The sequence below is a fragment of the Chrysochloris asiatica genome, unplaced genomic scaffold, assembly GCF_000296735.1.
Source record: "Chrysochloris asiatica unplaced genomic scaffold, ChrAsi1.0 scaffold00049, whole genome shotgun sequence".
NCBI classification, from domain to species: domain Eukaryota; kingdom Metazoa; phylum Chordata; class Mammalia; order Afrosoricida; family Chrysochloridae; genus Chrysochloris; species Chrysochloris asiatica.
In genome coordinates, this window is record NW_006408567.1 from 6,237,069 (window position 1) to 6,251,760 (window position 14,692).

Below are 14,692 nucleotides of genomic sequence, written 5' to 3' on the forward strand. Positions count from 1 at the left end.
GGAACTATGACCAAAATGAAATCTCCCTTCCAGAAAGATCTCGGAGAATTTAGGTTCTGCTAATAACAGCATTTTCAAAAGGACAAGCAGTTTTCTGTAAATTGACTATCTCTGTTTGGTAAAATCAGATGAGATTCTAAGACCTTGAAACAGAAATGGTCTTGGAATGGTTATTTTAGGGGGGAAAATGCCTTAGACTGATGTTCTAGTAACAAAAGGAATAGCAGCTTCTGTAGCAAAATGGCTGGTAGCCATAGCATCCAGAGCCATAGCCCAAACCACAGCCATAGCGGGAGCCATATCCACAGCCATAGCCTGAGCCATACCCACAGCCATAGCGGGTGCCATAGCCACAGCCGATTCCACAGCCATAGCCAGAACCATATCCACAGCCATAGCCTGAGCCGTATCCACAGCCATAGCGGGAACCGTATCCACAGCCATAGAGGGAGCCATATCCACAGCCATAGCCTGAGCCATAGCCACAGCCATAGCCACCGTAGTAGTTGCAGCACATGGTGTCCAAAGGTGAAGTTTTAGTTGAAGTGTAGGAGGATGATTCTGAAGTGTGAATGTCATCTGCTCTTCCAGGGCCTTTATATACTGACAGAAAGGGGTGGGGATTCTTTACATAGAGTCTTTGGCATCATTACTACAGCAATTTTCATTTTTAAAATAACAATAATATTTGGAAGTATTTATGTCCAGGATTTGATGCTACCCAATCAAGAGAGATGTGAAAAGCAAATGTACCCTACACATTGGACAAGTATGTGATGTGGAATGTAAATAAGACTTAATATAGATTTTCTCTTCAGAGGCATTAAGTCTCCTGCTCTACCAGGTAAACATATTGGATACTGGAAAATGGCCCAGCATCTCATGTCTCAGCATCAATAAGAAAGATCCTGGCCTGGAAGTGAGAGGCAAACATTAGGTGGATATGATGAGGCACTCTTAAGTTACACCTGCAAAAATTAGATGGAGCCAATGCAAATTGATCAATACATATCTCAGCATCAAAAAGAAACCAACTTGATGATACTAAATAACAAAAACAACAACAATAATATGCTAGATATATTATGTTTTAGGAACAGGAGACAGTGAGACCAAGAAGATGTGAAATGGTGCAAAACAAGAGTCTAATTCAATATACAAAATTAAAGCAACAGTGACTTTGCCCGGTACAACATAACTCACTCCTACTAAGATTTCAAGGCGTCTTGGTGTGGTGCTGTAGGATAAGCACTTGACAACAAGGTCAGTTTTAAAAATAAAGTCAGTGGTTCAAACTTACCAGCTACTCTTCAGAAACCTTATACAGGGCCACTATGAGTCAGAACAGACTCAGTGGCACTTAACAACAACAACAACCGAGATTTAATAAAACAGACCATTTAGTAAGTCGCTTTCTTTTATTGAAACACCCTACCTGCTTACTTCACCAAATTTTTGCCTGCTGTTGTCCCAGTGAAAATCTTGGTATGATGTTGTGTAATACAAACTAAAAGATAGGCACTAGACTGCAAACCACAAGGTTGGCAGTTCAAACCTCTCACAGCTCCTTGGAAGTCCTATACCAGGTCTCTGTGAGTCAGAACCAACTCGATGGCACTTAAAAGCAGCAACATTTTTTCTCTGCATCCTAGTCACACAGTGGATAAAGTACTTGGCTCTAACCAGAAGGTTAGCAGTTAAAATCCACCAGCCCATCTGTGAAAGAAAGCTGTCTACTGCCATAAAGGTTTATAGGCTTGGGAACCCTGCAGAGAGCAGTTCTATTCTCTTGATTCAATGGCAGTGTGTTTGAGGTTTTTAGTTTTATATCTCCCATAAGAAGCATTCCTGAACATTCACAATGTGCATTAGTTATCATTCCTCTGTTCATTCCTAGGTCCCAGTGTATAACTCAAATAGACTATTGAATATGCTATATGAATATATTTCATTGTAATTGTCTGCTTCTCACAGTCAATTGGCAATAACTTGAAGTCAGTATTTGTGCCTTCATTTTCTGATAATCTAATTCACGAGACAGTTACTAATATTTGAATGATTTTCATTTTAATTTATGGAGTGTTCTACAAATTGGACTGCTAAACCCAAATGTCAGCAGTTTGAATTGACCACCTGCTCCATGGGAGAAACATGAAGTTTTCTACCCCTGTAAAGATTTATAATCTAGGAAACCCTATACCCTATTAGAGGCTTACTATGAGTCGGAACTTACTCCATGGCACACAACTACCACCACCGCTATATGTACAACTGCATTTGATTCTTACAAATAAAGACTAATCTTTATGGAAGCAAACTGTGTCATCTGTCTTTTGTAGACTGCCTGGCAGGTCTAAACTGCCAACTTGTCATTTGTCACTGAAACATTTTAACCACTATACCATCAAGTCTCCTTTTTACATTGTTGTTGTTATGTGCTGTGGAGTTAGTTTCAACTCATAGTGACCCTGTAGAGGGTTTCCAAGGCTGTAAATCTTTACAGGAGCCGAAAGCCTCATCTTTCTCCCATAGAACAGCTGGTAGTTTTGAACTGCTGACCGTGAGGTTAGCAGCCTGATTAGAAATTGGCAAATTTTGCAAACTACTCTGCTCTTACATGGAGGACCTTTTATGATGCAATCCTTTCCAGAGCACTGATAGTTGTAGCTAGGCACCATCTAGTTGATTTGGTCTCAGGGTCATGGAGACTGATGTTCATGTAGTCTATTAGGCCATTGGACTAATTGTTTCCACGTGGCTTCAATTTTCATTGCTCTTTTTATTTTTTCCTCTGGTCAGGGAGAGACTAATAGCTGAATCCCGATATAGAATTTTAAGTCATCCACTAGCGACATTTTTTAAAAAGAATTTTTAAAGTATGAAATGAATGTCAATAATATGCAATTTCATGTATCATAGTAGTTTTGCACAGATAACAAATGCCTTCTTCATTAGTCTTCCATTCCCTCCTTTCCTGCTGGGAGGTATCTTTGTAAGTGTGCTATGCTATTTTTTTTTTTTTTACAGTAACCTGTAAGAAAAATTGGCATGGCACTTAAGAAATACCTCCTGAGGGAGGGAGTAGTTGGCAAACAACCATAGATGGTTGGTGCATGCTAATTGTGTAAAGATACAGTAATATATCCCAAACACTATAATTTAACATACAATAAATATTTTTAATAATTTGATATATTTCTCACTCTATTTCTGTATTTTATTTGACATTTTATATGCACTTAATAATTCCAGCTGTGTTATTGAGCCATATTTCAATTGCTCACTAGTTGTATCTAGTTTGTGGTTACCATATTACACAGTGTAACTCTAGTGAACTGGAAATTTTCTTTATTGCCATGGCTATTGATTGCATTTTTCCAACTACAAGTTACTACTCTAGCAATAAACTGCCAGCTTTTTGTTTCTTTACCTATATTCCTCTTCCAAGAATTCCATTGTCCTTCACATGAAACTGACTGATAACATAATTTATTATTAAGTGCCATCAAGTTGTTCTGACTCATAGTGACCCTGTATAGGGTTTCTGAGAAGGGTTTCTAAGAAGTAGTGGTGGATTTGAACCACTGAACTTGTGGTTAACAATCCAGTCCTTATCCTACAGAGCCACACCAGGACTTCATCTCTGCTCGTATATCATTCTACCTTGGAAGCAATTTCTGACCCTTGAAAGCCAAATCTTTCCCTTTCCACATTTTGATTGGTTTAGGATTCTTAAGTTCTTTGTTGGTAGCTCCATAACATCTCTCTGCACAACTCTTATATTTTAAAGTTATCATTTAATTTTTAACATTTAATTGAATATTTTGAAATCTTAGGAGAAGAAATTATGTATTTTTTTATCTATAATTCCAATACTAATCTCATTATATACCTGAAACATAGATTTTAAGATTTGTTGAGTGACTGAAACAATAATTGATTTTCTAGTATTTAATAGCTCATCAAAGAAAATGATTTTTTTCTTATAAAAATACTTTGATACTAAAATAATATCCTGACTACATTAATTTTAGAAATTATTTGCCTAAACATTTGCTAAAAGTGCTTTCTAATATAGCCTTCCTTTCTTTATATAATGTGATTCGGTAGATGTGTGAATCCAAATCTTCGTTTTTCTTAAGTTCATCAATCTTCTGTCACACACACGTAAACCCATACACATACAAACACAAAAATTTCTTCTAGTATTTCATATCTATCCCATAAACATTATTGTCATTTCTTGTTTCTAAAACCTAAGCAACTATAATTTTCATTAACTAAGAGAGTCACAACAATCCATATTTTCAAAATATTTTAATGTTGGATTGTGATAACTCTTTCATGGATGTATCAGTTATACATAAGAATGTCTTCTTTTTTGAGACTGTTTTTAATAACAGGGAACAAGTGATAAATTAGATTTTCAAAAGGTGTCATTTCTAGAATTTTCTTCTATTCTGTAAGCCTAATCTTATTGTAACCCAAAGTACAGCCAATTCTCAGATCCACTGTTACAAATAATCAACAAATGTAAAGATTGTCATGTTCTTCAAAGAAACCCTGATTCTTCATCAATTGGTCAATACTAGATCCTGGGTACAGCCACACTCTAGCACTGACTGTGATGACCAAACAGTTGGATCCTTTTAGTAGTTGGCCATCTTTGCAGGGTCTCCTACTTCCAAAAGCCTCAGAATTTATTGGGCAGAAATCCTGGTGCTCAGATAATCCAGACTTTTAACCACTTTGTATTATTTACCCCAATACAAAGAGATCCCCTTAAGGCACTTAACCTTATTATTTTCCAACTCTAAATGCTGCACCACCTTATTATACTTAATCAATAAGTATGATACTTAATGAACTTGCTCTTCCCATTTTTACTTTCTCTTTTCAGCATTATCTGTAAGTGACATCTTTGTATTGTCAAATTTCAACTCAGCTGTCACTATTTCAGAATACTTCTGATTTATGTCTCTCTGACTTGTGTCTCTCTATATGTTTTTAAATGAACAGCCCAGTAGAATATAAATATTCTGAGAATAATTAACTTGTCTACAGTTTTTTTTTTTAAGTTGTTTTTCCTGTTGTATTCTCAGTGTGTAAATTGTTGTTGTTGTTGTTAAGTGCCGTCGAGTCGGTTCCAACCCTTAGCGACCCTGTACAGGGTTTCCAAGGGGTGTAAATCCTTACAGGAGTAGAATTAGTGCCCATTAAAACATAAAAATTAACTGTTTCATATGTGAATTAATTGAAATTATTCAAATATGTAAACAAACATTTAAAATTCCTTCAAATTCATATGGTACAACTAATGCATCTCTTCTAACTCAGGCTTTCCTTAGGTTTTGACTTCCCATACTTACCAAACAACTCTTATTCTACTTTCTCAATTACCTTAGGCTATCTCTTCAGTTCCATTACTCTTAAAAATACATTGACCACAGTTGTTCAGTTAATAATGTTTGTAATAACCTGCTGACTAGGCATCATTTCTCTTTCTCTATACTCCCCAACTCCATTTGAGACACCAATGCCATTTACAGAACAGAACTCTCACTTTCTGTGCTATGTGTGCTTAGGGTGTAAGTTCCTGAAGGTGTGGAATATCAGAAACAAGTGGAGTAGACTTTAATTATGAAATAGTATAAGTAGAAATACATATAATGACAATGGCATTAAGATTCATCCAATAAATGGTTGGCACAATTAATAATGTTATTATTGTCATTGTTCAGTGCTGTGAAGTTGGTTCTGACTTATAGAGGCCCTGTAGAGGGCTTAAACCACACCAGGACTCCACAATTGTTGTTGATAGTACAGGCAATTTGGCATGGCCTCATAGCAACCTTGTATAAAGATTCCAAGGATCAGCTGGTGAGTTTGAATCATCAATTTTGTGGTTCAAACTGACCTCGAAGTCCAATGATGTATCCCATGGCACCACAATAAAGGACATAAAATCACAAGAAAGGAGTAATTCATAAACAATTAGAAAGATATTTTCTATGAAAAAGAACCATTTTTATTGAGGATAAATTATTTTTCCAACAAAGGGCAATCAGTGCATTCATAACAGAAAATCAGAAGTAAGGCAGTAAAGGCAACATTTAGAAAACAGTCAGACTATCTTGGAGTCTTTGGACACAAATACGCCATGCTAAGAAATTGGTCCTTATAGATCAAACCTTTATCAAGCATGTATCTTCTCTAAGAGAAATATTGTTATATAGGATCTTGAATCAGAATTATGCTTAGAAGTGTCATTTCAGTAGAAAATGCTGCTTTGGTAGTGATGTTCTAGCAGCAAGAATAGCATCTTCTGTAGCAAAATGGTCTGTATCCACAGCCAGAGCCAGAGCCATAGCCACAGCCATAGCGGGAGCCGTATCCACAGCCGTAGCCAGAACCATATCCGCAGCCGTAGCCAGAGCCATATCCGCAGCCGTAGCCAGAGCCATATCCACAGCCATAGCCAGAGCCATAACCACAGCCATAGCGGGAGCCGTATCCGCAGCCATAGCCAGAGCCATATCCGCAGCCATAGCCTGAGCCATAGCCACAGCCGTAGCCACCATAGTAGTTGCAACACATGGTGTGGAGAGGTACTGTTTCAATTGCAGTGCAGGAAGATGATTCTGAAGTCTGAATGTCATCTGCTCTTCTGGGACCTTTATATACTACCAGAAAGGGGTGGGGCACACTTAACACTGACTCTGTGACATCATTACTACAGCAATTTTCATTATTAAATAGCTCATCATACTAAGAACAACAATATTTTCAGGTGGTTATGTCTAGGATTTTCTACTTAGCCAATCAAGAGAGTTGTATGGAAGCAGATGTACCCGCCACATTAAAGAAATATGTCCCGTGGAATGTAATCAAAGCCTAATATAGATTTTGTCTTCAGAGGCATTACCTTCTGCACTTCCAGATACACACACTTGGGCACTGGGAGACGGGCCAGCATGTTATATATGTGTATCAACAAAGTACCTTGTGTTAAGGTGAGAAACAAAAATCTGGGGAAAATCTTGAAGTACTCTCAGGCTACACCTCCAAGAAAGGAGAACCAATGCAGAACAGTCACTTCAGTAGTGGTAGAAACAGGAAACAGTTGAGACCACGATGTTTTGTTCTTTTTGTGAGCCATAGAGTCAATCCCAACTCATAGAGATCCGATATAGAATTTTCATGGCTGTAAATCTTTGTGGGAGCACAAGTCTTCTCTTTCTCCCAAAAATCAGTTGGTGGGCTTGAATCTCTGACATTGTGGTTAGCAGTTAAGTGCTTAGCCTACAAATCCACAGCACTCCTCCCAAGACAACGTGAAATGGTACAAAAGAAGATTCTGATACTGTACACCCAATGAAATCAATGTTTCTTTGTTTGTTTCCAATGCAACATTATCAACTCCATCTAAGGGTTCATTGAATATTACTTTTTGGTCTGGTACTTTCTCTTCTTGAAACATCTTGCCTGCTCACATTTCTTTGATACTGTCCCACTGACCTTTGAAAACTCATCTCAGACTATGTTGTTTTTCTTAGTTTTTGCTGACAAATGAGTTCTGACTCATGGTGACCCTGTATAGAGTTTCTGAGGCTTTAAATCTTTGAAGAAGCAGAAAGGCTATATCTCCCATGAAAAGCATTCCTGTACATTCACAATATGCATTAGGTATTATTTCCCAATAAATCCCTGTGCATAACTCTAATGAGGTTCTGGACATGTTATACTAATATGTTTTATTTCAATTTTGTGCTTCATTTAATCAATTGTGAGTTATTTAAAGCCAATACTGTCTTTATTTATCAAGAATATAATGAACTAGGCAATTACTAATTATTCTGCATGCAAAAATTAATAATTTTAATTTATGGATATTCTACTAAGTACAATAATAATAATATTTATGCTCTCTTTATAGTCACTGCTTATTCTCACAAAGCAAAGTGAATTCAGAATCTGTGATATTTACTATTATAAGTATATTGCATATTGGAATTGGTCTTCTTGTTATTCCTGAAAGATCAATTAATACAATGATTACTCATATTTACACACAGTGCACTAATGCAAAGATAAAGAAATTGAAGATTTTTACCAACTTCTGCAGTCTGAAATTGATCTAACATGTAGTTAAGATACATTGAAAACTGCTGGTGATTGGGAAGTGAAAGTTGAAATAAAGAAGGATCAGCAGCTGGAAAGTATGGCCTTGGTGATAGCATAGTTATATACCATGTAACAACAAGGGCAGAAATGACTCAGGAGCTTATATGATAGAGTTTTGCAAGACCAATGACTTATTGATTGCAAATACCATTTTTCAACTGCATAAACAAATTCTGTGCATGTGTACCTTTGAGGGAATACAGTGCAATTAAATCTTTGAAAAGAAACAATAGAAAAGTTCAATATCATCTTTCAGAGCAGGGGCAGGAGTGAATTATAGAACACACTATCAATGATTTATATATAAGCTCAAGTTGAGGAGTCCTAGTGTGGTGCTGTGGGATAAAGCACTGGACCACGAGGTCGGTTTGACCCACTAAGTCAGTTTGAACAGCAAGGTCAGCTGTTCAAGCTTACCATCTGCTCCTTGAAAACCCTATACAGACTTGCTATGAATCAGAACTGACTCAACGGTACTTAAAAACAATAGCAACAACAACAAACTCAAGTTGAAGTTGTAGAAGTTAAAACAAGTCAAAGTATGACCTTGAGTATGTTGTTGTTAAGTGCTGACTTTGCAGTCCAGAGCATTAACTTGCAGCACCACACCAGGACTGCTGACCATGAGTATATCCTACCTGAATTTAAAGACCATCTCAAGAATAGATTTTACACATACCTCTGTATATAGCTATGTTGTTATTAGGTGTCGCGGAGTCAATTCTGACTCATAGTCATCTTATGCACAACAGAACAAAATACTGCCTGGTCCTGTGCCATCCTTGAAATTGTTGTTATGTGCTATAACTATGATATAAAATATTCTTATATTCATGACTTTGATTTTTCTTGTTGCTTCCACTCTTCTACAGAATATGGATTAAATATGTTAGTTATTTCATAGTGCATAACTAAAAGGAGCTCCATAAATGTTTGTTGAATGACAACAAGCATTTATCAGACTCATAAGTTGCATATAATATAGTTATATACAGCATAACACTAACACTGAGGATATCCCAGGACCAGGCAATGGTTCTGTTGTACAAAGGATCACTATGAGTTGAAACCAACTTAATGGTACCTCATAACAACTACAACCACATAGCTATATACAGAGGTATGTAGGAAATCTATCCTTGAGATGGTCTTTAAATTCAGGAAGGACATACTTAAGCTACTACTATTCAAGATTAACAATACATATATACTTATATCAATTCAGCCTTTTCCCCTTCTGCCCTTCCTTTTCAACATATTACCATTTCTTTCAAGATTAAGATAATTCTAGGAGCATTGAATTTGTTGACCCAAAGATGATTAAATTGTGACTCTATTTTCAACAGTCTGTCTCCCTCAAAATTATCAGTTTCTGCATTCTAAAGTATAACAATTGGTCACTCCTTAACAAACAGAAAGGAGTATTAGCATCATCATTTTCTTGGGCTACAAAGTTCAAACTTAGCGACTAGTATGGGAACATAAATGGCTATACATATGAGTGGGCTTCAAAAGTTCATGAAAAATGGAATTAAAAGATTATGAAATTTTTTCACAAGGCTTGCGAAGCCCCTTTGTATTACCAGCCAATTTTATACTTCTTCCTGATTTCTAAATTCTCTCCTAAAATAGTGCCAGTATTGTGTGGTTCTTCCAGAATGATACCCATCTCATGAGAGAGCATCTGATGAGAAAGTCATTCATGTTTCAGATGGCACCACACGAGACAAAGCTGTTGTCTTGAGAAGTTGAAGTATCAAGATCATCCATTAGCTTACTCTTAATTAGTGCTTTAAGGATCCCAGGTGGTGCTCTGGGTTAGGTGTTAAGCTGCTAATCACAAGATCAGTGATTTAAACCCACCAGCCACTCTGTGTGAGAAAGATTAAGCTATCTGCTCCTGTAAAAATTCATAGTCTTGGAAAACCTGTATTGAGTTTACATGAGTCAAAATCAACTCAAGAACACTGTTTTGTTTTGTTTTAAATCAGTTAGTGCTTCCAGAAGGCACAAAACATATCTACCTTATTTAGTCTTATTAATAGCTGCAATACTAGTATTTCAAATATAACTTTGTCTACCAGCCTGAATTTCTGAGAAGAAATATGATATACTAGATACTGTCTTTTCTAGGGTCTTCTCCCTTTTTCTTCATAATAGATGTCTAACATCCTACAGGTACTACTTTTACAAACTTCTGATACATACCTGTTCTGTTTCATTAAATATACCAACACCCACATCTATATTCAATTCACCAGTCTTGAGGTTATTTACATACCTAACTGTTGACACTCTGTTTCTCCATTCCAATCTATCTCTTACACCATTATCATCTTCTCAAAGTAGAGATTTTGAGCTATTTGTCTCTCTTGCACTCTGTGCATGTTTGTGTATGTCTGTGTATGTTTGTGTGTGAGAGCAGTAGAGAGATCAGTACTAGTTAATGTAGAAATAAAAAAATAGACTTACACAGAATCAGGAAACACAAATGTTCAAAAATACAAAAAAGGCTTTAGTAAAATGGATTAAGAACCCAAAACTTAGCCAACAAGTGCACAATTTTTAGGGATGATATTAAAGATATGTAGTTTTCAATATGGCATGAGAAGTAATCAAACAAATGGACACTATAGATGAAAAACTGGACTGGTTACACTGATTAGACCAGTTGAATATTGACCACAAATTTTCACTAAGAAAGGCACAGAAATGTAGGACAAAAATATATTTATAAGTCTGACTTAAGACATACACATACACTTGTTAGAAACAATAAAATATGTTTATTTGGAAATAATCACATTATGCATCATACAAAAAAAAGTAGTGTGATTATAGTTGAACTAAGAACAGAGTAAGGCTTTGTTTCTCTTAGAAGGCTCTTGGAGAACTTAGGTCTGGTCAATAATAACACATCCAAAAGGACACAGTTTTCTGCTGAATTTGATAAAATCTATTTAGTGAGACCTGAGAGAATTGTAAGACCTTGAAACAAAAATGATCTTGGAATGGTCATTTTAGGGAAAAAGGTGCCCTGGGAGTAATGTTCTAGCAGCAAGAAGAATCACATATTCTATGGCAAAAATGGCCAACAGTCATAGCTATGTTGTTAAGTGCTGCCAAGTCAGTTGCAACTCCTAGTGACCCTGTATAGGGTTTTCCAGAAGCAGCTGGTGGTTCACAGTCCAGGGTTGATCCTACCGTGGCACACCAGAAGCTATAGCAGGACCCATATCCACAATCACAGCCCAAGTCATATCCACATCCATAGTGGTGGCCATAACAACAGTTGTATCTACAGCCATAGCCAAAGCCATATCCACAGCCAAAGTCTGAGCCATAGCCACAGTCACAGCCACAACCACCATAGTGCATGCAACTTGTGATGTCAAAAGGTGATGTTCAGAGGAGGAGGATTCTGAAGTCTGAATGTCATCTGCTCTTCCAGGACCTTCATATATTTTCAAAACGGGATGGGGCACACTTAGCACAAACTCTGTAGCCTCATTACAACAGCAGTTTTCATTTTTAGAAAGTTCTCTATGCCTAAGACAATGATATTTTCAGGGTGTTAAGTCCAGGACTTGATACTGCCCAATAAAAAGTGTTGAAAGAAAGTTGATGTTAGCTACATATTGAACAAGTATGTCTAATAAAATGAAATTTTATCCTCAAGGCGTAAATTCTTTTAGAGACCTCTAGCACTAGGTGATGGTTTAGCAGCTCATATCTCATTATCCATCATCCTTATTGTGGAGGTGAGAGGAAACCAGTAGTGACATATGGTAAGGCATTCTCAGGTTGCAACTGCCAAAAACTAGATGGAACCCAAATAAATGTGCAAGGCTTCGGTGGCAGAAACAAGAGACAAGTGAGGTCAAAAATGTCAGAAATGGTGCAAAATAGCAGTCTGAAGGTAATAAACCATATAAAACCTGTGATTTTTAAAATTTTGCCCAATGCAAAATAAACTACTCTATTTCATGTTTCCTGGTGTGGCATTGTGGGATAATGCACTGGACCAATGCATTGTCAGTTAGAACTGCAAGGTTGGCAGTTCAGATTCACCAGTTACTCCTTGGAAACCCTATATAGGGTAATGATGAGTTGAAACTGACTTGAAGGACCTTAACATGAACAATATTTTGAACTTTTCAGTAGGTTTCTCTTTGTGAAACATCCTACCTATTTATCTCTGGAGTCTGGTTGTGGTGGCACTGTAGGATAAGTGCGGTACTACAAGGTGGAGCTCTGGTAGTGTAGTGGTTACGAATCGGGCTGCAAACCTTAAGGTCAGCGGTTCGAAACTACCAGCCGCTCCACGGGAGAAAGATGAGGCTTTGTACTCCCGTAAAGATTTACACCCTCGCAAACCCTGTACAGGGTCGCTATGGGTCGGAACTGACTCGACGGCACTTAACAACAACAACAAACAAGGTAGGTTTGAACCACATCAGTGGTTCAAACATACAGGTCGCTCCTCAGAGACCCTATACAATGTGACTATCTGTCAGAACTGACTCAATGGTACATATCAACAACAACAACAAATGTCTCAAAGTGGAACAGGAGTTTATGCATTGGACTGCTAACTACAATGTCAGCAATTCAAACCCACCTGTTTCTGCATAGAAAGAAGAGGAGACTTTCTTTCAGGTAAGATTTATAACTTTTGAAAGCCCACATAGGGTCTCTATGAGTCATAATCAACACGACGGTAGTGGGTTTGGCTTTGGTTAGAATTGTCCCAAGGGCCCCTAGTGGCACTATAGAATAAGCAGTGGACTGTTGTTGTTGTTCGGTGCCATCGAGTCAGTACTGACTCATACTGATCCTTTGCACAACAGAACAAATCACTGCCAGGTCCTGGGTCAACCTCACAATTTGTTGCCATGCTTGAGCACAATTATACTGCCATTTTACCAATCCACCTTGCTGGGGTTCTTCCTCTTTCTCTCTGACCATCAACCTTACCAAACATGACATCCTTCTCCAGTGACTGGTGCCTCCTGACAATATGTCCAAAGTATGAGAGACAAAGTCTGGCTATCCTGGTGTCCAAAGAGCACTCTGGTTGCACTTTGTCCAATACAGATCTATTTGTTCTTTTGGCAGCCATGGTACTTTCAATATTCTCCTCCAATACCATAACTCAAAATGCATGAATTCTCCTATGATAATCCTTATTCACTGTCCAGCTTTCACATGCATACGAGGTTATTGAAAATGTCGTGGCTTGGGACAGATGTACCTTATTCCTCAAGCTGACATCTTTGCTCTTCAACACTTTAAAAAGGTCTTCTGCAGCAAATTTGCCTAATGCAATACGTCGTTTGATTTCTTGACAGCTGTTTCCATGAGTGTTGATGGTTGATCCAAGAAAAATGAAGTCCTTGACAATTTCACACTTTTCTCCATTTATATGGATGTTGTTTGATGCTCCACTGGTGAGAATTTTTGTTTCTTCAAATTGAAATTCAATCCATACCAAAGGCTGTGGTCTTTGATCTTCATAAATAAGTGGCTTAAGGCCTCTTCACTTTCAGTAAGCAAGGTTGTATCATCTGCATATCACAGGTTGTTAATGAGTCTTCCTCCAATCCTGATGCTGTGCTTTTCTTCATATAACCTAGCTTCTCAGATTACTTGCTCAGCATACAGATTGAGTAAGTGTGGTGAAAGAATACAGCCCTGTGTCACACCTTTCCTAATTTTAAACCATTCAGTACTGCCATGTTCTGTTCGAACATTTGCCTCTTTGTCCATGTACAGATTCCTCAGGAGCACAATTAAGTGTTCAGGAATACTCATACTTTGCAATGTTGTCCATAGCTTGTCATGATTCACACAATTGAAAGCCTTTGCATAGCCAATAAAGCACAGTTAAACATCTTTTTGGTATTCTCTACTTTCAGCCAAGATCCATCTGATGTCAGCAATGTCATTCTACGTCCTCTTCTGAATCCAACTTGAATCTCTGAACTTTTCTGTCAATATATGGTTGTAGCTGTTTCTGGATTACTTTAGTAAAACTTTACTTGCACGCAATATCCAAGATATTGTCTGATGATTATCGCATTCCATTGAGTCACCACTCTTTGGAATGGGCACAAATAGAGATCTCTTGTTGGTCAGATGCTTGTCTTCCAAATTCCTTGGCATAGATAAGTGAGGGCCTCCAGTGCCACCTCACTTTCTTGAATGATTTCAATTTGTATTCCGTCAGTTCCCGGTGCCTTGTTCTTTGCCAATTCCTTCAATGCACCGTGGACTTCTTCCTTCAGTACCATTGGCTCTTGAGCATATGCTACCTCTTGAAATGGTTGAACACTGGCTATTTCCTTTTGGCACAGTGAGTCTGTGTATCCCTTCCATCTTGTTTTTATGCTTCTGCATCATTCAGTAATCTACCCAGAGCATCTTTCAATAATAAAAGTTTGGGCTTGAATTTTTTCTTCAGTTCTCTCAGCTTGACCAATGCTGAGCCTGTTTTTTCTTTTTGGTT

The 14,692-nt window shown here is 37.5% G+C and overlaps 2 protein-coding genes across 2 annotated transcripts; both read right to left on the bottom strand.

Annotated features, from left to right (window-relative positions):
- Positions 1 to 205: 205 nt before the first annotated feature.
- Positions 206 to 517, bottom strand: LOC102825485 (keratin-associated protein 6-2-like). Its single transcript, XM_006862585.1, has one exon. It carries the CDS (start codon positions 515 to 517, stop codon positions 206 to 208), a length of 312 nt encoding a protein of 103 aa, XP_006862647.1.
- Positions 518 to 6,303: 5,786 nt separating this feature from the next.
- Positions 6,304 to 11,562, bottom strand: LOC102825861 (keratin-associated protein 6-2-like). The gene is made up of 2 exons (XM_006862586.1): positions 11,403 to 11,562; positions 6,304 to 6,578 (listed from the first exon to the last, which is right to left on the bottom strand). The coding sequence occupies exons 1-2, from the start codon at positions 11,560 to 11,562 to the stop codon at positions 6,304 to 6,306; spliced, it is 435 nt and encodes a 144-aa protein (XP_006862648.1).
- Positions 11,563 to 14,692: the final 3,130 nt, after the last annotated feature.